Raw genomic sequence first — 22686 nt, forward strand, 5'->3', positions numbered from 1 at the left:
AACCACGGCAGCTTGTTGCATAGCATATAAGCAGCAAGCTAACTTTGGATAGGTATGTCCTAGCGCTCTGATTTTTTCTATGCAGAGGTCTAGGGGTTAATCATTAAAATGGGTATGGTTGGAAGGCGCATGCGCGATGGACACGGGGAAGGTTGCATAGGTTGCTAGCTCCGTGCCGCGCTCATAAAAAATACAATAAAAACACCCGAAAACCGACGGAATTGATCCCAAAGTCGCAGGCATCCTCCATAAACATACAAGGATGGCTCCGAAAAAGCCAGGCTCCCTTAAAAAGACCAAAACAGCCGATGTCAGGGCTTACTTTGGAGGCGCCGGCTCGAGCGGGGGCATGGAGGAAATGGCGCCGATTTCAAACCCAGATACGGACACCGAAATGGAGGGAGAGGAGGACAGCTGTAGTAGCCAGGGATTATTGCCTGTCAGGAGGTGCGATTTCGAAAGGCTATATAATGACCTAAAATCACTCCTGCAGGCGGAAATCAAGGAGGTGAAAAGGGACGTAGTGAAACTAGGCTCAAGGACAGATGATTTAGAGAAGAAAATGGATCAGACAATTAAAGTGGTCAAAAAAACAGACAAAAAAACAGGGGACTTACAGAGACAAATAGATGAGCTGCGGGAGAGACAAGAGGATGCGGAGAACCGCGACAGGCGGAATAACCTCCGAATTCGGGGGGTCACGGAGGAGATAGGGGACTGTACGGTATTTATAACAAAATGGCTGGAGACCCTACTCCCTGACTACAGCAAAGAAGCCCTGGCTCTAGATCGCTGCCACAGAGCCCTCCGCTCACGGCCGGTACAGAATGAGCAGCCATGCGACATCATCATCAGGCTGCACTTCTTCACTACTAAGGAAGCCATACTACGGCAAACACGGCCGCTACCGGTGGTGGAATATGAGGGCATTAAAATGCTCATCTTCCAAGATCTCTCCCCGGCTACGCTGCATAGACGCCGCAACTTGCTCCCTATAACGAAAGTCCTACGCGACCGCAATGTCAGATACAGATGGACCTTCCCGTTCGGGTTGATGGTGGCTAGGAACGGGAGGGCCATCACGATGAAAGAGCCCACGGTGGGTCCCGATTTTCTCTCTAAGCTGGGCCTAGGGGAGTTACCCGCACAAGCCAGGGAGGAGGCCGAGGAGCTGGAGCCAGAATGGAGCGGTGGAAACGGCTCGCCCAAAGCTAAGGGGAAGCGGCGCTGATAAGCCATTGTTATTTACCCACTATGGCGCACGGTTGCGCCTGGGCGATGTTGCGCCGTTTGGTGTGCGGTTCTGGGTTGATCTTTTTGCCTGTCTGCTCAAACTACCTAAAGATGTCTGCCAGCCATCACAAGATACCCCCTAAATAAATACAGGATGGAGGGGATCTATGCGGTGGCTACCCACAAGACTGTCTGTGCAAAGAGCCCCGGGCACAAAGAGGTGAATCCCCTGGCGAGGTCTTGAATCCCGAAGAACCCCTGCAAGAAAAAAAGGAGATCAAGGCTTACCTTCAGTTTGAGGAAGATGGCGGCAACAGTGGAGGGAGGAGAGGGCCAGCGTGAGACGCAGATGCCGGAACTACCCCAAAGGCGGGAAGAGAGCGCGCGCTCCATCCTCGTGGCAGGGCACCCTTCAAGATGGCGGCCACCGGAAACAGGAACCCGGAAGTCGTCAACAGGCGGGGGCGCATTGGCCGGCGCCATCTTGGAGGTGGCAGCTGGATCGGAAGAGCCGGATGCGGGCATCATCGGAGGGCGCCGCAAAGCGCCGGTGGTTGCCGGGAGGTTTACTCCGGCACTCCGGAACACGCACCTGGGGTCGGACAGCTACGAGGACAGGCAATGGCAACAACAGGGGGGAGGAAATCATCGCGCAGGCGTGAGGGGCCATCGGTGGAGGATCGAATGACAGATAAGGAGCTAGGAGAGGTCTGGGATAGGAATGGTAAAGGGGTTTTGACCTGAGGGAGGGGTAACGGCAGGGAAAGTGATAGGTTCGAGAGGGTGGTGAGAGACCCAAATGGGTCACCTGGGCAAGTTAGGAACAAGAAGTAGGGAGTTAGAGGAATTAGAAGGTAAGGGGAAGTAGGAGAGAACGATGTTAGATGGCGGAGAGAGGAAGAGGCGGGTAGGGGGGTAGGAAGGAGTATGAATGGAATAAGACAGAGAGCTAAAGTACGTGAAATAGTTTAGAAGGATAGGGGGAAGGACGACGAATGACAGGAAAGGGGATGGAGAAGGCAGAGGAGGGGAAGGACGAAGTGGAGTAAATTAGTGGGAAGGAGGTTAGAGGGTAAGAGACAGGTAGAGGCACAGTGGATGGAAGGGGGATGTGAGAGAAGGGGTTTATGAAGTAGAGCAGACGGAAAGCCACAGAAAGTGGATGAGAACAGAGGAGGAAAGTGAAGGAGCAACCTCCACGGTGTAGATAGTAGGGGAATGCAGATACCACACAGGGGTTCGGGGCACTCACCGATAGAAAACAGCAGTCAGGGCAGGCAGCAGGAGACATTGAAGCAAAAGAAGATGGGCGGATAGACAGGCAGTTATAAGCCGGAGTTAGCGGTTTGGGAGTGTTTTGTTAAGGCAAGAGTGCGCAGGGCGCGGACACGGGGTGGGTACCAAGGGGACTACCTCGGGGTCGGCATGTGTCTCGATCGGGCCGGAGGAGGGGGTGGGCCCCCTACTCCGGGCAAAGTCCTTTGGGTACGGGGTGAGGGGTGCGGGGGTGGACCCGCGAGAGACCCCAGACCAAGGGCATTGGACTTGGCTATAGGACTGGGGTGTCCTAGGTCGATGACACAGTTTTTCACATTTATATGTATTCATGTTTCTCCTTTTTTGTCTCCCCCGTGTACTTTCCTCCTGTATCACCCCCACCTACCCGTCCCCCCCCCCCTGGAGGGGCAAGAGCAAGAGGCAGCAACAGCACGTGAGAAGACAAAGGCGGGATCCACAGCTACCTGGCGGCAACAGAATGGCTCAACAGGACACCGAGAGAATCAGGTTAATTTTAAAACATTATGAGTATTGAGGTCAGGTGCATTTCACATAAAGGTAAAGGCCTGAATAGCCCAGCGAAGCGCAAACTAGCCCTAAGAGATTATAAAAGACACAAAGCTGATTTACTATTCCTCCAGAGACTCACTTCTCCAGAGACAGCTACCCAAAATTTATAGATAAAAACTTCCGAACGGTACACTTGGCGTCCGCACAGGTAAAGAAGAGGGGGGTGGCCATAGCGATTCACAACAGAATAGCCTTCACGGTAGAGAAAAAAGTAGCTGATAGAGAAGGTAGATATCTTATTTTAGTGGGTTCGCTCCAAGGGAAACCTCTCACACTGGCATCCATATATGCACATATACGCACCTTGCGAGATATCGGAGGACTTTTTCTCCCTCTTCTTTCGGAAATTGCATAGAGAGGCCAAGGGAACACTGATAGTAGCGGGTGACCTCAATAGGACGATAAATTCCAAATTGGATCGGGGCCTCCCACCGAAGTTAGACATCCAACAAATCACCCAGGGCTTAAAGGACTGCCAACTGGTCGATATATGGCGGGAGCAACACCCACAGAGTAGAGATTACACTTTCTTCTCCCACCCCCATAACCGCTACAGCCGGCTAGACTACTTCCTGGTATCCAATAGACTGGTCCCATTGGTCTCCCATACGGGCATACACGATATTTCGTGGTCAGACCACGCACCCATTGAGCTGTGGTGCACACTAAACTCACTAGACAGGCCAGGAGCAAACTGGAGACTAAATGAACTGCTGCTGAAAATCCCAAACACCCAAAAAGAAATCGGAGCGAAAATAGTGGAATTTTTCGCAGAAAATATAGGTAGTGTGTCATCACACACCACATTATGGGAGGCCCATAAGGCCACTCTTAGGGGTACGCTCATGAGCCTAGCAGCTAGACGAAGGAGAGACCAAGAGCGCCAGATAAAACTCTTACAGGAGAAATTGGCAGCCCAAACAGAGGAGCATAAGAGAGATAAAAGTGATGGCTCCTTAAAAGCACTTTCGGACACCAAGCAGCAGTTGAATGTCATACTAACCTCCCAGGCGGAAAAGGAAATGAGCTGGTCTAGGCGCAGGTACTTTGAGAAGGCGAACAAGCCGGACACCCTATTAGCTAATCGACTCCGTCACAAAATTCCTAATTATCACATACAAGCCATCCGCACACAAGGGGGAGACCTTACCTCGAATACTAAGCGGATCGTAGCGGAATTTAAACGCTACTACGAGGCGCTCTACGATGGAGGGAAGGTCATACACAATCAAAAAACGAGGGACAATCTTAGGGATTTCTTAAGGGAAGCAAAACTACCAACATTGACCCGGGAGGAAGGGGAAGCGCTACAGTCAGACTTCTCTTTAGAAGAGTTAACGACAGTTGTAAAGTCACTTAAGCCTGCCAAGGCGCCCGGCCCTGATGGCTTCTCTAATCTATACTATAAAAAATACCTAAAAATTCTAGCCCCACATCTATTAAGAATATTTAATTCAGTCATGCAGGGGGCCTCGTTTCCAGCACAGATGATTCAGGCGTCCATCTCCCTGATCCATAAACCTGGCAAGGACCCGGCAGACTGTAAGAGCTACCGGCCCATCTCGTTGATAAACACGGATATCAAAATTTTCTCCAAATTACTAGCTAATAGAGTGGGTATTGTCCTTCCCAGGTTGGTTCACCCAGATCAGGTAGGGTTCATCGGAGGAAGGCAGGCGGCAGACAATACCAGGCGAATCATTGATCTGATTGATCTGGCACAAAAACAGAACACCCCGTCAATGGTATTGAGTCTGGACGCTGAAATGGCCTTCGATAGGATTGATTGGCCCTATCTGAGAGGAACGCTGGAAGCATTTGGCTTTAGAGGACGTCTCCTGGAGGCCATCATGGCCCTGTACGAGGGGCCAACGGCAAGGGTACGGCACCAAGGGTTCCCATTGGATCAGTTCCCAATAAAGAGCGGCACACGTCAGGGTTGCCCGCTGTCTCCCTTGGTGTTCGCCCTGTGCGTAGAAACCCTGGCGGCACATATAAGAAACAACCCGGATATTACGGGAATAGCTGTAAAGGAGCAGTCACACAAAGTGGCGCTTTACGCGGATGATGTGATCCTGACATTATCAAAGCCCCTTACCTCCCTGCCCAATGTCTTCTCAATTCTGGGGACCTTCAAACAAATCTCAGGGTTCAAAATTAATCAGGCCAAATCTGAAGCCCTCAATATCAATTTATCGAAGCCGGTGGAAAAGTTAATTGGACTAAATTTCAACTTTAAGTGGCAACCCTCCATGCTTAAATATCTAGGGGTATATATCACAAAAGAGTACAAAGCTTTGTATAAAGCAAATTACCCCAGGTTGTTCCGGACTTTGCGAGAGGATCTCCGGCGATGGGCGGAGTGTAGCATCTCGTGGATAGGCCGTATTCATAGCATAAAAATGAATCTCCTCCCGCGGGTGCTATACCTTTTCCAGGCCCTCCCGATCCCCCTAGTAAAAGACGACATCCTTGCGTTACAGTCCCTAATAACAAGGTTTATCTGGGATAAGAAAAGCCCACGAATTAAAAAAGAAATCTTGAGGAGGCCGACCTTGAGAGGAGGGTTGGGGGTGCCATGCTTGTTCGCCTATCACGAAGCAGCCCAGCTGAGCCAGATTGTGCAATGGCATTTAGATCCAAGCCTCCGGAGGTGGGTAGCGTTAGAAAAGGCATGCTGCGCACCAATAGAAATTCAAAATCTCATTTGGTTGCCCAGAAAAAACAGGCCCGCCATGCGGACACCTCTGCAGGCAGTAGCCAGCTCCTTGAAAACGTGGGAGGCGACCAAATTTAAATGTTTTCTTACATCCCCGAATTCTCTGATGACCCCGATATGGGGGAACCCAGATTTTGCTCCTGGACTGGATAGCTCTAATTTCTCAAATTGGATTCGAGCAGGGTATCTCCTTCTATAGGATCTGGAGAGTAGGCATTATATTAAGACATTCGATCATCTAAAGGAGGAAAAAGAAATTCCTAATGCTGAATTATTCAGGTACCTCCAGATCAGAGCTTTCTATAATGAAGCTCCAATTCGGCCACGGAGAACAAATTTTGAGCAGCTCTGTTCAAGAGACACAGACACGAGGGGACTAACCTCTAGAATGTACAGGGAGGTGGTCTGTCCGGAGCCAGATGACCGACCCAGACTTAGTTACATGAGACAGTGGGAAGCAGACCTAGGGGAGACATTAGAAGACGAGGACTGGGATAGGATCCTGCAGGCAGCAGCCAAAAGCTCTATCTGTACCACGTTAAAGGAGAACGCCTATAAAGTCCTGATGCGGTGGTACTACACTCCCACTAAATTATCTAAATTTGTCAAAGGCTACTCTCCGCTCTGCCCCAAGCAGTGCGGAGACAGAGCGGACTTATGTCATATGCTGTGGTCTTGCACAAAGGTGGCGCCGATTTGGGCAGAAATCAGAGACTGGCTTCAACGTTTACTGGAGGTGAAGATCCCCCTGGACCCATGGCTGTTCCTGCTGGGCAGACGGGTCGAGGGGCTATCTAACACCTCACATAAGCTAATTACACATTTGGCAACCGCCGCCAGGTGCGAGATTGCAGCATTATGGAAGCAACCAATTCTCCCAAGCATCCCCAAGATTAGAAACAGAATTTGGTTTGTTTGCCGGATGAAACAGCTAACTAGTATGATTAACGACACCGGCCCAAATTTTCTAAAAGTCTGGTCACCGTGGCTGGAACAGACGGACATCCCGGGAATAGATAGTGCCACAATATTGCAATGATAGTTAAGAAAGGCGTTCTCCGGTAACGAAAGGGATCCACGACTGGAGAGAGACAGTAGAATAGGGGGGTGGGTGGGAAAGCGCCAGTCGACGACCGTCCTAAGAATCAGGGAAGGAACAGATAGGGCCACAGAGCGCTGAGCATAGGGGCATATACATATAATCCCACGGGGATCCCGAGGAGGAGAACAATCACCAGGAGAGACGGGAGTTGGAAGTCCGGCACCTCTCTCCGTCATTGCTAAAGATCCTTAGATGCACCCCCCCCCTCCACCCCCCCAACACCACCCCACCCCCACCCCCCCCTACCTGGCTTACCCCTTCCCCAGGCCCCCTTGTTTGTCTTGTGAGTCTAATATGTCTAGTCTTTGGACGACTGTTAAAAAACAAAAAAGGCTGATATTACTGATGCCAACGGGAAGTGATAACATGTATGTTTTATTGCACCCAATAAAATCAAAGTTTAAAAAAAAAAATGGGTATGGTTTCTGTATTTTAAACTTTCATAAAAAGTAATGAATGAAAGTCCCCCTCTATTTGGTGTATTAAAATGATTAGAGCACGGGCATTTGCATTCAAGCAGGTGGAGCAGCGGGAAAACTTGGTTCACAAGTACAGTGATTCCCAGATATATGGCCAGTCATTGCGGCCAGTGAGTCATGCATAACTTAAGTCAGGACAGAAGACATCACTCTGAGATGACTCCAGAATGTCTAGGAAAGTCCGGACTTAAAAAGGTACGACATTTTAAAGTGTTAAGCGAAGGGAAGTAAATGTAAACAGTTTTTCCCGCCAGTTGTCCAGATGTCCAGGGACAGGTAGACAACATGTCACCAGGGAAGTGGGCTTGGTTAGGTATGCTAAACAGCTCAGGTGCGAAGTTAGCAAATGACCATAGCATACCTTGAAGACTCTGCCGGGCTCCATGAAGTATTGGAAAACCTTGCCGATAGGTGGGATGTGTTTTCCCATGCTGTGATTGGCTTCACATTATACAGTGGCGGCCGAGCTGAGTCTACAGCGGCCGCCACCGCGATGTGGGTGAAATGTGCGGGCAGACATCCGCTTGTTGTGGTTTTACCCTGGCGCGTGCCGCGCGTCACTGTGGCACCGGTCACACGTGCCAGGGTTCCCCGGCATCCCCGAAGGCTGCAGAGGAAGCAGGGGTAAGGGAGAATCTGCGCAAAGCTGCGCGAAGCAGAGGAGCAGCCAGGGGGAGAAGACAGGGGGTCGGAAGGGGAGGGGAACAGCATTCTAATTTTGCACGCGGGGAGGGGAAGATGCGGCTGGCACGGCCAAGTTTGGCGCCAGCCGGACACCAGCCGAAAAAAGCCCCGGTCAATTACGTGCAAATGTTAGACTCACGCTGGCCACAGCAGTACCGATAGGGCTTGTGTGGTTTTAAAAGTCCATGCAGCCGATCGGGAGGAGAGATTTATCATGCGGGACAAAGATTATACCATCGTAGCCAAGAAGTGTCCCCTGCTTCCAGTATTCGTAAGAACTAAGGTTTTGCTAACAAATCCTATATTGGGGGAACGAAAAGATTACTTTCGGTGGAGTAAGAGTGGTTGCGGGAGGTGCCACTAGCAAAGACTGTTTCGTGGTTCTGATTTGTGCACCAACCCCGCTCATGGGAATTGGTGCCTAGAGACATTATGTCTTTGAAGTTCATTCCGGGAACATTTTATTTCGTTTTGCCCCGTCCCAGTGCATCATATACACACACTGAAAAAAACAACAGAAATATTCACATTTCATTCCTGTAGAATAAAGCTACAGTGTTTATTGAATGCACATACTGTATTGAGGGTTCTTCTGCACCATCTGCTGGCAGGAAGGTGCATTTCCAAACTGTCTTCCACTCCTCTCCATCACTGGCCCACGTTCCTTTAATCTTATGGGAACGGGGGGGCAATTGCCTTCCTGGCTCTCAGGCCAGCCAACCATTCACTTAAAATTAGCTATATTTAAAAAATAATCCCATCATCATTTCTCTTGAGGGTATTGCATAGATATGAATAAAACAAGAGCAGTTTTATAAAACAAATAGATATGAATAAATCTATTTTGATCATTTTAGAAGAATCTTAATTTTAAAGCAATAAAACTAACTGTCACAATGCTAACATTGTATTTAATTTACCATTTAATGGGAAGATCCATAAGGTTATATAGAACTAGTGTACACTTGAGTAGAGAGGTGCAACATAATTACCAACTAATTCCAAATGAACAATTTATTTTTATTTTGTTAATGGCAATTGACAATTAAAAATATATATCTTTAAAATACCAGCATTAGTTTGTATTGTGAATATGGTAATTGATGACCATGACAATAATGTGATATTGTGAATGATAGTTAAGGATAATATGTTATTTTTTTCATGTGAGAAAAATATTATTGCACAATCTACTAGAGGAAAAAAATACACATTTCCTCTCCCTGAGAAATTAACTCAACTTGCTCAATTACAAATCACACACTTTGATATCAATCAATGATATCATACCATTACCATGTTGCATTTATGTTTTTTATTCTGCCTGTTGCAAATAATGAGAATCCTGAAAGTTATGCCACTTTAAACTTGGCAGTTTATGTTACACAGATTGAAGCGAGAAAACGTTGATGAAGTGACAACTTTACGGAAAACATTTACTTTAGCATCAATTTGTATAAGACATGGCAGCATGGTGGGGCTAATTAATTTTTAGATAGTAGCTTCTATTTGTTTTAGTAAATACATTCTATGATTAATAATTGGGTAACTTTTGAGATTTATTCTATAGAAAATAAATTAAACACGTAACGGTTTCACTATAGAATTACCATATCAGTGGCACTAATTCTGTTAGTTGCTTGTGAATGAAAGTCTCAAAAGTTGACATGTTTGATGTTCAAATAAAGATAACAAAGGTTAGGTGTAGCTCTTTAAAGATTTCAGCAGCTGTATTATTGATCGTATCAGGATCTAATTGCCATAAATTATGTTATTTCAGGACTCATTAATCTGGAAGCTTTGAAAAGAAAATGTAAAAGCAAGAGTTTTCTGAGAAACAGGGAACGGAACAAAACAAGCCTATTAAAAGTAAAATAGAATACATTTTCATTTTGATGTGTTTCAACCATGGCTTCCTTTATTATCATTATCATAGTTCATTCTATGCTTGAATCACTGACTAAACCATTTTGAGTCTTATGGCTACTTACAGTATTTGCATTAATATAATATGTTCTTAACTACAGTATATTATACAGTGACTAAGGTTACTTTTATGTATAATAAGAAGTCCAGTTCCACTTTTCTAGTCCAAAGATATCCTTTTAAATACATTCCTTTTCATTCTCTTTTTTAACTTTATAACGCCCTTCAATTAGTTTTCTGCTGTTTGAAACACTCAAGCAAAAATGTTTTTTTTTTGCCGACACATACAAAATGGAATTCAGAATCTCCAGAAAATATGGTTTATAATTGATATTTGACTTTCAAAAAGTGACCAAAGGATCACAATGTCCCTATATACTGTACATTACTGTATATGCACTCATTGCACAGGGGAAAAAAGTTGGTAGGAAAGAGATGCCAATATTCCAAAGGAATGCCAATATCCCTATTAAGGAATATGTGAAGAAAGTGGCCCACTGAGACAACTGAGGGGAGCTAATCAGCTTACTCCAAAATAGTAGTAAAACTAAATCATAAAATTTTATTCAATAACAAGAACGACGATAGTAATATTAAAATATATACATTGGAAAAATCTTAAAATTCCCCATGGGTGAGACGGCAACACTAGTCTAGGTAAGTATGCTTCAAAGCAGACTTACTAGCCTAATGGCTAATAACCATATAAATCTGGATACGCAAGATTGATTCAAATACATTTACATTTTGGTTAGGTATGCCTAAGGGTCAATTTACACAAGTATACTGAAAGTAGTCATCACCTATTGGTGTGTACTGCCATGGTTGTAAAGGTTATACATACTGATGCAGATAATAGCTGCTCTCTACATACACAGATAGTAGAATGGTGCTTGTACAGCTAATATACCTGTATATGTATAATATGATCCATGTATTACTGATGATTAAGTGGTACATACAAATCTCTCGAGCAGTCATTACAGCAGTCACACTAGCATGCTCCCTAAATATGTACAGAAAATGAGTCTATATGTCACCTGAGTCCTACCCTAGTAAGGTGGAGTCGATCCATATATTTAGGCACTTGTGTAATGCTGAATAGTATGCAGAGTACATCAGTAACATAACTGGGAACCCTCAAAAGGATATAAATGCATAGCTATACAACCATATCAGTGTATCATGTAGAGCCGTCCCACTCGTGAGCGTCATCGACATGATGTCACCAACACTCGACACTCATTTCACATGACGATGCACGCTTCTGCAGGGGGGAGGAGTCATATATAACTCATGTGAACTGTGGGACATTAGGTTGGTAGATACAATCCTCTAACTAGTTATGAAAAAACTGTTAGTGTCTTTTGGCTGACAAATATCGCCACTACCTGGACCTCATTTTCACAAAATCTTGTCTTTCTCTGATTTTTCCATTTCCCCTCTCTTCTCTCTGGCCATCATCTAATCTCATTTTCTCTCTCTAAGTTCTCCCCTTCTCCATTTCCCTCTAACCCTTGTTTCTGTAGAGATCTACTGTACATTCCATTAATCTACTGGTTCTTGACTCCACTTTGCGTTCCTTCCACTCCTTTCTCTGTGCCATTACAGAATCTGACAACCTGGTCATGAACTAAAACTCTGCCCTATACTACTCTCTTTACCTACATCTCTCTTTTTCTCACCATTCTAACACCAGACCATAGCTTAACTGCATTCATGCATGATTAGCTCTTGTACTCGCTCCTCTACATTTCTCTGGAGGAAATCTTATACTCTCACAGAGTTACTTTACTACCATTTTGTCCTATCCTTTTTAAACTATGCCCTCTGCCAGGCGAAACAAACCCATTTTTCTTCACTAATAGAGACTCACAATTCTAACCCGCGCTTCCTCTTCTCTGTTTTTGACTCTCTACTCAGATAATTATCAATTACCTGGTTTTCTTTCACTGTTGTTTTCTGACTATTTCAAGACACAAAGACATTCCCTCTCTATCTTCCCCATATTCTACACCTCATTTTCCTATCTTGCGTCTTGCCTTCCTAATTTTTTTCCACCTGTGTTACAGGGGACATGTTGCTACTGATCTCCTCTTCTCCTGCTACCACTTGCCCTCTTGAACCCATTCCCTCCCATCTCCTCAAACCTCTTGCTCCTACTCTAATCCGCACACATATTTTCAAATACTCTGGTATCTTCCCCACCTCTTTCAAGCATACAACTGTTATCCCTTTCCACAAAAACAACAAGCTTGACCCTACCTGTCTCTCTAATTATTGCCCTGTCTCCCTCCTGCCTTTTGCCTAAAAACTCCTTGAATTCCTTGTATTCTCTCACTTGCTCCTTTTTCTTACGCCCTATTTTCTCCTACATTTTATACAATCTGGCTTCCACATTGCTCACTCCACCAAAACAGCCCTCACCAAATAACTAATGACCTCCTTGCTGCCAAAGACAGAGGTCATTACACTCTGCTCATATTACGTGACCTTTCTGCAGCATTTGATGCTGTGGACCAATAGAAAAAACAAGGCATATAGCTCTGGTGAAATGCTGCACCACAAATTTCATAGAAGCAAAAGGGAGAGAATAAAAACGATTTAATGTGCAAAAAAAGAAGGATTACACTGACATGTTTCACCAAAAATTGGCTTTATCAAAGTCCCACACTGAGCTTCCAATGCTGATGTGCGACGGGCCTCTCTGACGTCAGCACCCTGGAAGAAAGCTGGGCCTCAGCTTCTGGTGCGCACCGGCATGAGAGGGAGGCCTGGCACGCGCTGATGTTGGAAGTTTGGCATGAGATAGAGTGAGGAAGAGGCCGGCAGCTGAGGGAGTGTCCGGGCCTTGCCATGACCGGCAGCCAAGCCTGGCCAGAGGTCAGGTCCAACTTGCAGCGCCAGCTGCTGGCCACCCCGGACCAGCCAGATCTTCCCCACGCTAAGTCTATTTTTTATATGTATTGGGTAGTGGGGGTATTTGTATATGTATTGTGCGGGGGAGTGGGGGTATTTTTTATGTATTGGGGGGTGGTATTTTTATATGTATTAAGGGGGGAGTGGGGTATTTTTATATGTATTGTGGGGGGGAAGTGGGGTATTTTTTATATGGATTGGAGGGGAGTGGGTGTCTTTTTAATATGTATTGCTGGGCATGGGTGGGTGGGTGTATGTCTTTTTATTATGTATTGGGGGTGGGGTTTTTTTGGTATGTATTTTGTGGGGGGGAATTGAGTGAGAGTGGGGTAATTGATAGATGGTGGGGAGAGTGAGAGGAGATAGGGAGGGAGGGAGTGTGTGAGTGAGGAAAAGCGGGAGTAAGAGTGAGACGCAGGGGAGAGAAATACCTGCGAGGCGGGAAGGAGAGGGAAAGTGAAAGGGGAGAAATACATGGGAAGAGGGGAGTAAATATAGTGGGCTCGTCATGTGTGAAATGGGGGGGCTCATAATACCGCTGATACGGGGGAGGAGGGGGTGCCCGGACGTAACTCTAGCATTGGGCCCCCAGAAAATCTGTCTGTGGCCCTAGTCATAGATGAAGCTCTTCATACTTTATCCCAAGCCTTGCCCTACTGCTCCCTTTGAAATTATTCTTGGCAGCACTATCATACACCAAGTATCACAAGCACACTGCCTACATGTCATATTTTACTCCTCCCTCACATTCTTCTCTCACATTAGGCAAAGCCTGTTGTTTTTTCCTCTTAAACTTTGCAAAGTTACGCCCTTTCTTCTGTCGCTCTACTGCTAAAACTTTTTCGCAGGCCCTCATTCTCTCCTGTGTCAACTATTATAACGGCCTTCCTGCCTCTCACCTGTCTCCCAATAATATATTCTAAACGCTGCTGCTAGAATCGTTACCCTCTCCTAAACCTGTCTCAGCATCTCTCTTGCTAAAATCCATCTCCTGGCTTCCTATTAAATCACATATTCTTTACAAAAGTATCCTCTTCTTTTTAGGGCTATTGTATACTCTCCTTTGCCCCTCCTTACATCTCAGCCCTCTTTTTTTATGATACATTTCTTAATTTACTCCTAAAAATGATTATGCTGCCTTTTGACATATTTGAATAGTTTATATAGAAATTACAGTATCAGTTTTGTTTTATCAAGTTGTTAGGATTCTCATTTTGGTATATAAAAATAAGATGGCATTTTGTACTACGAAGTAAAGTGCAGGTAATTTCTAATGATAATTCTAAAATAAACAAACTTTCAAATTGTGACCCTAATAAGATGTTTTGAAGGAACTGCTGTTTTTCTGAGTTGTCAATGTCACTGAGTTTGTTAGGCAAATTATGTATTATCATTGGTTTAAACAATGCAATCTAATTTGAGTATGACATAAATTAATGAATGCCCTTTTCTTGCACAGATATACTGAATCACTATAAAACTATTTAATTTGCAAACAATGACTTTGTGTCTTACCTGTCCTGCTCTTGCATTTTCACAAACATATGTGTCATATTGCTTTGAGATTTCAGGAGCATGGTCATTAACATCAATAACACGAATATACACTGGTACTTCAGACCCAAGTACTGAGTTTTCTAAACACATATCAAAACAAATAACATTGAGAAAAACATTGGGTTAATAGAAAGCATATAATTAAATCTGTGTAAAAAAAATGAAACTAATGTACAAACTGTATCCAAGGACCTTCACTTGTAATGCAAACTGTTTATTATAGCATATTCAACTAAACAGTTGATGGCATACAGTTAAGACCTTACCCATATTTGTGAGGAAAGGGCTTAGTTTGAAATTTTTCCAAATTTCTACTGTGATTTTTATTTGTATGACTGTATATTTTCCTATAGATGAAACCCTACAGAGTTCTACAGAGAACTGAAGAACTATAATAAAGTAGTGTAAGGACCAATCACTGATACAGTACAGTATGCCCCTGCTTTTAATTTATTCCTATCATTCTCATTATAAAAGAATGTAGGTAAAACTCAGAAATATCTACAAAATATTAGATTTTTTGTGCCAATCACATACATTCAACTAATGATCAGCATTACTATATTTTGGTCCATGGTTCCATTTCCCTTAAAACAAATTAAGCTGTTATGAGGACAGGTGTTCAAAATGTATGTTGATATTTACAAAACCAGTGAAATGTGTTTTATTTGGGGTACATATTATTTGACATGCTTCAAAAGTCTATGTGCAAATCACATGAGCCCAAATTCAAGTAACATGGATGTGGCAACATTCTGGTGAAATTGGCAACATTTGAAGCAATATAAAAGTTTGCAAAAAAATTTGAAAATGTTTCTAATAATTTAATAAAGCACATTTAATTATGTTTGCACATGATGAGGGTAATTATAGTTGATTGCAGATCATAGAGAATATAGAATTATTTAAATTACTGTATTACTTACTTGACTCTGTTGCTGTGATTGTTATATTGTGCCAAGGAACTACCTCTCGATCCAGTGGTTTAGTTGTGGTGATTGCTCCACTGTGTTCATCAATTTCGAACAATCTGTTAAAATACTTGTTTTGAAGAATAGAATACCTGTAATTATATTAAAATAATTATAATCTTAAAAATATTCTATACTCCTAAAAAAAATTATATTTAGTAGTAGTGATTAAAAACACAGTATTTTCAAAATGTGAAATCTCTTTCATAGGAAAATGAAATCTAGAATATACTGTATTTGATGTAATTTATCATCTAAAAGAAAGATACATTTTGAAGCAGAATTCCTTTTTTTGTTGTTGGTTTTAATATACAGTATGCAACATTTGAGTACCGTTAAAGAAAATTATAGGCTAAAGCTGCAAAATTCCGGGCATTATTGAAATCCCTGCTCTCTGATTGGTTAAAATTCGGAACATTATTCATTCAGTAATATCCGGAATTTTTGGCAGCTTCAATGTGTTTATTTCCAGCTGCAGAGTGCAGCTGCAGAGTTTGTGTGTGTGTGTGTTTGTGTGTTTGTGTAGCTGCAGTGTGTGTGTGTGTGTGTGTGTGTGTGTGTGTGTGTGTGTGTGTGTGTGTGTGTGTGTGTGTGTGTGTGTGTGTGTGTGTGTGTGTGTGTGTGTGTGTGTGTGTGTGTGTGTGTGTGTGTGTGTGTGTGTGTGTGTGTGTAGAGCTACAATGTGTGTGGTGCTGTGTGTGTGTGTAGAGCTACAGTGTGTGTGGTGCTGTGTGTGTGTGTGTGTGTGTGTACACAGAGGGGGCAGCAGTGTGTGGATATAGATAGCTGCAGTGTAAGCATATATAGAGGTGCTTTAATGTACTTTCATGCACTATTGCTAAGCCTGCTGTCTACAAGCACTCCTAAATCCTTGTCCATCAAGGATTCCCCTAATTTATCCCCAATTTATACAGTACATGGAAAGACACCTGTGCACAAAAAGGAAGATAAATAGATGTAGCAGACATTATTATTTCCATTAACTAGAGTTAACTAAAAAATACAGCATAAAATAACACGTGTTAACCATTGTTTTCAATATCAATATCAATACTATTAAAAAACGCAAGCATTAATGCAACAAATGGTGGTGTTAATGGTGCAATAACCTCTGCTACATCAGTATAGATTTATGTAGAGAATAGTGCTCAATATCAGTGTGCGCACTTTTTCTATGTAATCACAGTCATTGAAAAGTAAAAAATAGGAACACTACAATTCATTCATAGGGTATGAAAGTCCATCAATGTAAATTTGGGGTGGCAAATATTGACCTAGTGGTCAGTCTGCATGACTACCGCATATATGATCCAGATGCAAACCCCAAACAGCATAAAATAACACGTGTTAACCATTATTTTCAATATCAATACTATCAAAAAACGCAAGCATTAATGCAATATGTTAATGGTGCAATAACCTCTGCTACATCAGTATTTATGTATATATAATTTTATTATATACCGGGATAAAGCAAGTAAATGAAAACATAAGTAAGCCCTGCATAAAAGTTACAATCTACTGTAAGTGGTATATTTGGAGGCTTATTTATTAAAAGTGAAGTCAAATGTGTTAAGTGCCCCTGGAGTCAGTAGTATACGGTAGGTGTATATAATTTAATGAGATGCTAATTTTAGGAGGTTGATTTTCAGCCGGGATTTGAAAATGGAAAGTGAAGATGCATGCCGAATATTAAGTTGAAGAGTTCAATAGGTAGGGAAAGATTAGTGAAAATTGTAAAAGAGAAAAGGGACACATTTTGTAGTTTATACTGAGATTCAGAAGAACCAAGCAGTGAGATTTCAGTTGGTGAAAAGCAGTTACACACCTAAAAGAGCAGGAGATGAGTTGAGTAGGTGTGTTTTTAATGGATTATAAGGCAGAGAGGTGTGAGGAAAGGAGGCCAGATAAAAGAATACAGGCAGTCCTCGTTTTACAACGCTTCGTTTTACAATGAATGGCTTATCCAACGCTATGCAATTCATACCTATGTTCATTTTTACAACGCTAAAACGGCTTATCCAACGCTCTTACGACGCTCTGCAAAGTTTTTTATGTGTATATAATATATATATTATACTATATTATACTACATAATATATTATATTTTTATTTTATATTATATATTATGTTATATTATATATAATACAGTAAATCCACTATATAATTTATGTGTGTGCTGCATATCTTATTGTCTGCGTAAAATATTTTGTGTATTTTAGCATTAAAAATGCCTTCAGGAACAGAACCTTTCATTTAAACAGTGTTCCTATGGAGAAAACGTGTTTCGCTTTACAACGTTTCGCTATCCAACGCCATTTTGAGTAACGCATTGTGTCGGATAACTGAGGACTGCCTGTATTGCAGTAATCAATATGGATATCAAGAAGGGAACGGGGAGGGGCTAATGGTCTTGCATTAGCTGTATGAAGTAGGTAAAGGGGCAGAAAGGGATATGCTATTAGTATTTGAAAAAGAGAAAGGGTCCTTTCAAGACTAGCACTCTTTAATTAAATGTGCTATGATACCAATATAAAACGTAACCTTTACTCAAATGAACTAATAAAATAAGATCCTAAAATAGGTGTAAATTAGTGGACCTATCTGATACAATATATGATCGAACACACTTACATCCAACACACTCTCTATGCTAACATAAATCAGCTACTACTGTATATGTTACATAGGATTTAAGCAGTAGTTACCTCGTGTAGGTAGAATGTAATGATTCTGCCGTCAGTGTTACCACATAGGTATTCAGCTGCTCCACCACTGATTAGTATCGATGGAGACAGAGTAACTGTTTGCAATAACATATTCTCGCGGCGATACACGGAAGTCATTTATTACTAGCTGCAGTGAAACTGTTACTGCCTCTTTCTGCTAGTGAATGCGTCATCAGCTCACATCTTAATTTAACTGTCTTAACTTGATAGAACAGAATACGAAGTTACAATGCAACATGCAACCTGTGTTGCAGTAACGCTATTGACACGATGACGTCATCAGTACCCGACGCGCTTTGTTCTAACACGAACTTCTTACAATCGTTTCTAAACTACAATATCTTTATATTTACATGTAGAGAATAAATGTGTGTGTTTGTGAAAGTGCTCACAAATATATTAAGGATGAGTGAATTTTGTGAGTTCAAAATTGGATTTCAAAGATAAGCAGTTTAAGAATTCAACATTCGAGTAAAAACTCATGCTTAAATTCGACCAAAGCCGAAACCCAAGAATAACTAATTTCAGGATTTGTTTTTCTTGTTTTCATTTTGTTCGTTTTAATTCTGTGAGGTTTTGTGTATTTTGTTTTTATGAAACAGTTGGATTTTTGAAAAGAAAGATAAAGTTTTGCAAAAAAAAAGAATCAAAGTTCAGAAAAATTTGACCAAAATATTAAATAAAATAGAATTTTGACAAATTCAAAACCAAAACTGAACAGTAGGATGTGAGCATCTTTCATTTTTACAACTTGAAAATTACTAATACAGCATATACTAATATTACATAGATATTATTGACTAAGTGTATTGCAACAAATATCATACCTGATTGCACTATTGGTTTTATCAGGATCTCTTGCAGTCACAGAACCAATATACGAACCACAAGCAGCATTTTCAAAGATTTTCATATAATATTCCTGGAGGATAAATAATGGAGGTTCATCTACATCTTCAATATTTATTCTAATGGTTGAAGTATCTTCAAACAATCCATGCTTCATAAATCTTTCATCAATGTATCTGTTGATTGCCTTTACACGAATGTTGTATCTTTTCTTGCTTTCATAATTCATAGCCTGTGCATTTTCAAAGTGAGACATCATTCATTGATTCTTTACTACTGTACAAATATAGCATGTGTGTGTGTGTGTGTGTGTGTGTGTGTGTGTGTGTGTGTGTGTGTGTGTGTGTGTGTGTGTGTGTGTGTGTGTGTGTGTGTGTGTGTGTGTGTGTGTGTGTGTGTGTGTAATTATAAAATATGATATTACTAAAACACTGTTTAAAATTTTACCCTTTAACATATTTTTTATTTTAATACAAATTATTTTAATACTGTATGGTCACAATGAATATTAGCCCATTGATAGCAAAGTGATTAAATATTGGTTTTAGTTATACATTTACTGGTAGCTATTGTATTTAAAATAATATTGTATGTCTGTACATGTATATAAAATGGGCAAACAAGTCATTTGATCAAAGTTGCGAGGTTCAAATGATTAAAAGTGCTTAAAATCTGAAGTCTTAGACCTTTCTTGGTTCCTTCATAAATTATAACTAATTGGTTATAACTGTAGGGGCACTTTTTAGTCACCATCGGAATTTTATTTTATGCTTATTCACATATGTTGTACAGTATTTAAAAAGCTATTCAAATAATACAACACATTAAATATATAATAAGGTTATTGTGTCATGATTCCCTCCTGCAGTACTCTTCATAGACCTGTAGGGGTGTCCAGGAGAGTTAGGGTCAGGCCCAGAACTGGTAAGAACCAGAAAACCAGAACCCCTGCTCCTTTGTATTCAGGCATTCAGTTTCCATGATTATCAGGTACTTTCTTATTCGTTATTTTTGTATTCCCTTTTTTGGCCCTTGTTTATTATTTTGTTTATTGCTACCATTGCTTTTGCAAGTAGCATTGCAGATTCACGCAGTATACTTTAGTTTGTCTAGTATTTCCCTTAGCACTTTGTGCCCCTCTCCCCCCCCGGCTTTTAGTCTGGTCCTAGCAACCATAGCTTTTTTAGTGTAGCTTTGCACATTTTGCAGATCCCATTTTATATTTCCTGTCTTATTATGTTTGTTACATTAAATTCAGTTTTTATATATTTCGGTCTCCTGTCTTTTGTGGGTTACTATGCAACCTCTGAGCAGTAGCGCTACCGGGAAGGTGAAGGGAGGTGCTAGGGGAAGAATTAGTATTGCACACTTCCCGAAAGCAATGAACTGATTGCCGGGGAAAGAGTGGGGCCTCTGTTACATACAGTAGATTGAGCCCCTGCATGAGAGGGTTCCATACATCTTGATATAATGCTCTATGCCATCATTGATAAGGTTAGCAAGAAAGAAAAGCACCATGTGCTGCACTCAATTAACTAAATAAATGATGAGGTAATGGTAATAATTAAAAATGTGCTTTTGATTAGTATCAAATAAATGTCAGACAGGAAAGTCGATGAATAGTAGTGGAAAACATGTACAGTATATTCATAAACAGATAGAAATTAACAAATATATATAGCCCTGCTTCCCCCCTCTCTGGAAGATGTACTGTTGGCTACTGCTGTCTGTGGTGTGTGCATACCTGTGAGGGTCCAGAAGAGCTGAATGGTCTGTGATGATGTGAGGAACAGGACAGGCTTTTGGTGAATTCTACTTGCTTCTCAGGGTGTCAGCGCCTCAAGCTCGGGTGGGCCCCAGGGTTCCCAGAAACAGTCCCCACCAGAACAGACTTCTTTCACACCCCTGCCCAATAGACTGCAAACTCAGGCAGGGGTATACAAAAAGGGATGCTTTATTGAGACATCCACTGTGGATGGTATTACAGTGAATGCAGAGTAGATTGATCTGGGTCACAGACCTCTGGATGGTGCTTGGCTCTCTGATAGCATTGAGGCCTCTGATCTCTCTCTCAGTCAGCCCATGAGGGACTGCCTGGAATGTCTCACTCCCAGCCAGGAGGAGCAGCACACACCTCCTCTCCCTAGGATGGGTGGAAGAGAATTCTATATAATTTATCACTTCCTCTCTGAAACACTAGAAGGGGAGGGCACAAAGTCTGCACCACTATTGGCTATACACAGACCCTGTGTCACCACCACTCCTGTCAGTCAGAGAGTCAGCATGAGGGGGGTCAATGCCCTTAGGATAGCCTGCCACAACTTGTAGTTACTAAGGACTTACGTGACAGGAGGCAGAAAGGCACTGGACTAGCTATGCTACACTCTCCCCTGGGTGGAAAATACTATGTTCTCACTGGGATGAATTTGTAGTGCCGTCCATTACCCTGGAGCCTGCAATGTAGTAACAGGTTAAACATAGAATGGTACAATATTAACCAGAATACATACACGGACAGCAAGGACCCAAATCATCCACTGGTTAAAGCGATTATATTTCTAACTCTTCCAACATGAAGAGTATGGGTTCACTAATTTTAGAACTTGGGGTCGATACTTGTAGAACTTGGAGTCACCACAGTGAAATAGGACAACACAAAGATAGGCTCAGCAGGAATAGGGCTAATGGCCACAGAACCAGTGGATATAATTGGGTTGTCAGAGCACTGTTCTGAAAAGGGGCCTTGGAAGGCAAATGTCGACTGAAGGCCAGTGGTTGAAGCTTGACATGCCGTGAGCAGAGGCAGCCTTAGCAGGGACATGGGTAGCTGGGGCCAGTGTATGAGACTGAGCAATGTCCATTACCTGTCCAGTTTAGTGATCTCAGGGGTCCGGTGACCCATTCCCTTACAATGGGCCACATAGCAGGGGCATCAGCAGGTATCAGTCCTGGACTCACCACTGTTGGTGCTAGCGGTGGTTCAATAGACTCAGCAGACACCACCTTGGTGACTCAGTAGGCTGAGACAGTCTCGGGAGACCGCCGGGCCGGCTCGTCATCGTCGACGGCGACGATGACGTCACATCCGGCTGCACCGGAAGTACGTCACCCCATGGCACTCCAAACAAGGCCCCACCAGGCTCCTCGTTCAGGTAGGCCCCAGCTGCATCCTGTGAAGCGAAAGGAGCAGGAACCTCACTAGTCAGAAGGTAGGAGACGTCCATCGATTCCTCCACAGGCAGATCCTGGACAGCGCCAGCATCTTCCTTAGACGTGGGACTCCTCCGGAGCTCCGGCAACACCACAGTCTTCTGGACGGACGACATGGAGCTGAAACACTGTCACAGGATGCAGGTAGGAGATGGTCTCTTCTCCGCAAGTCTCACACAGCAGATGTCATCTTCTTCTGAACGGGTGGGGACACCTCTGCCAGGTCGCGATGTCGTGGCGATTCATTCGCCCAGGTGATCAGTTTTATGGAGCTTGCCTGCTCCTGGGCCATCTGGGGAACCGCACATGACACCCCAGGGGCAGTCCACTCACCCTCCCAGTCGGCGGGCACAGGTGGCACAGGTTCCGGTTCTGGATCCATCAGGCATCTCTGCGCAAGAGCATTGTTTTGGGCACAGGTGGCCCCACGGTGTATAAATCAGGATAGGCCGCATCATAG

The 22686-nt window shown here is 42.9% G+C and overlaps 1 protein-coding gene across 1 annotated transcript in view; it reads right to left on the reverse strand.

Moving 5' to 3' along the window:
• The window catches only part of LOC142486927 (cadherin-19-like), a 252368-nt gene that overhangs the window by 39624 nt on the left and 190058 nt on the right, over positions 1-22686 (reverse strand). The window contains exons 7-9 of the mRNA XM_075585433.1: positions 18995-19248; positions 15394-15530; positions 14426-14547 (exon numbers count right to left, since the gene is read on the reverse strand). Of these exons, the coding sequence (XP_075441548.1) occupies positions 14426-14547; positions 15394-15530; positions 18995-19248 (513 nt within the window). The remainder of the gene's footprint in view (positions 1-14425; positions 14548-15393; positions 15531-18994; positions 19249-22686) is intronic.

Source organism: Ascaphus truei, chromosome 2 (assembly GCF_040206685.1).
Source record: "Ascaphus truei isolate aAscTru1 chromosome 2, aAscTru1.hap1, whole genome shotgun sequence".
Taxonomy (NCBI): Eukaryota; Metazoa; Chordata; class Amphibia; order Anura; family Ascaphidae; genus Ascaphus; species Ascaphus truei.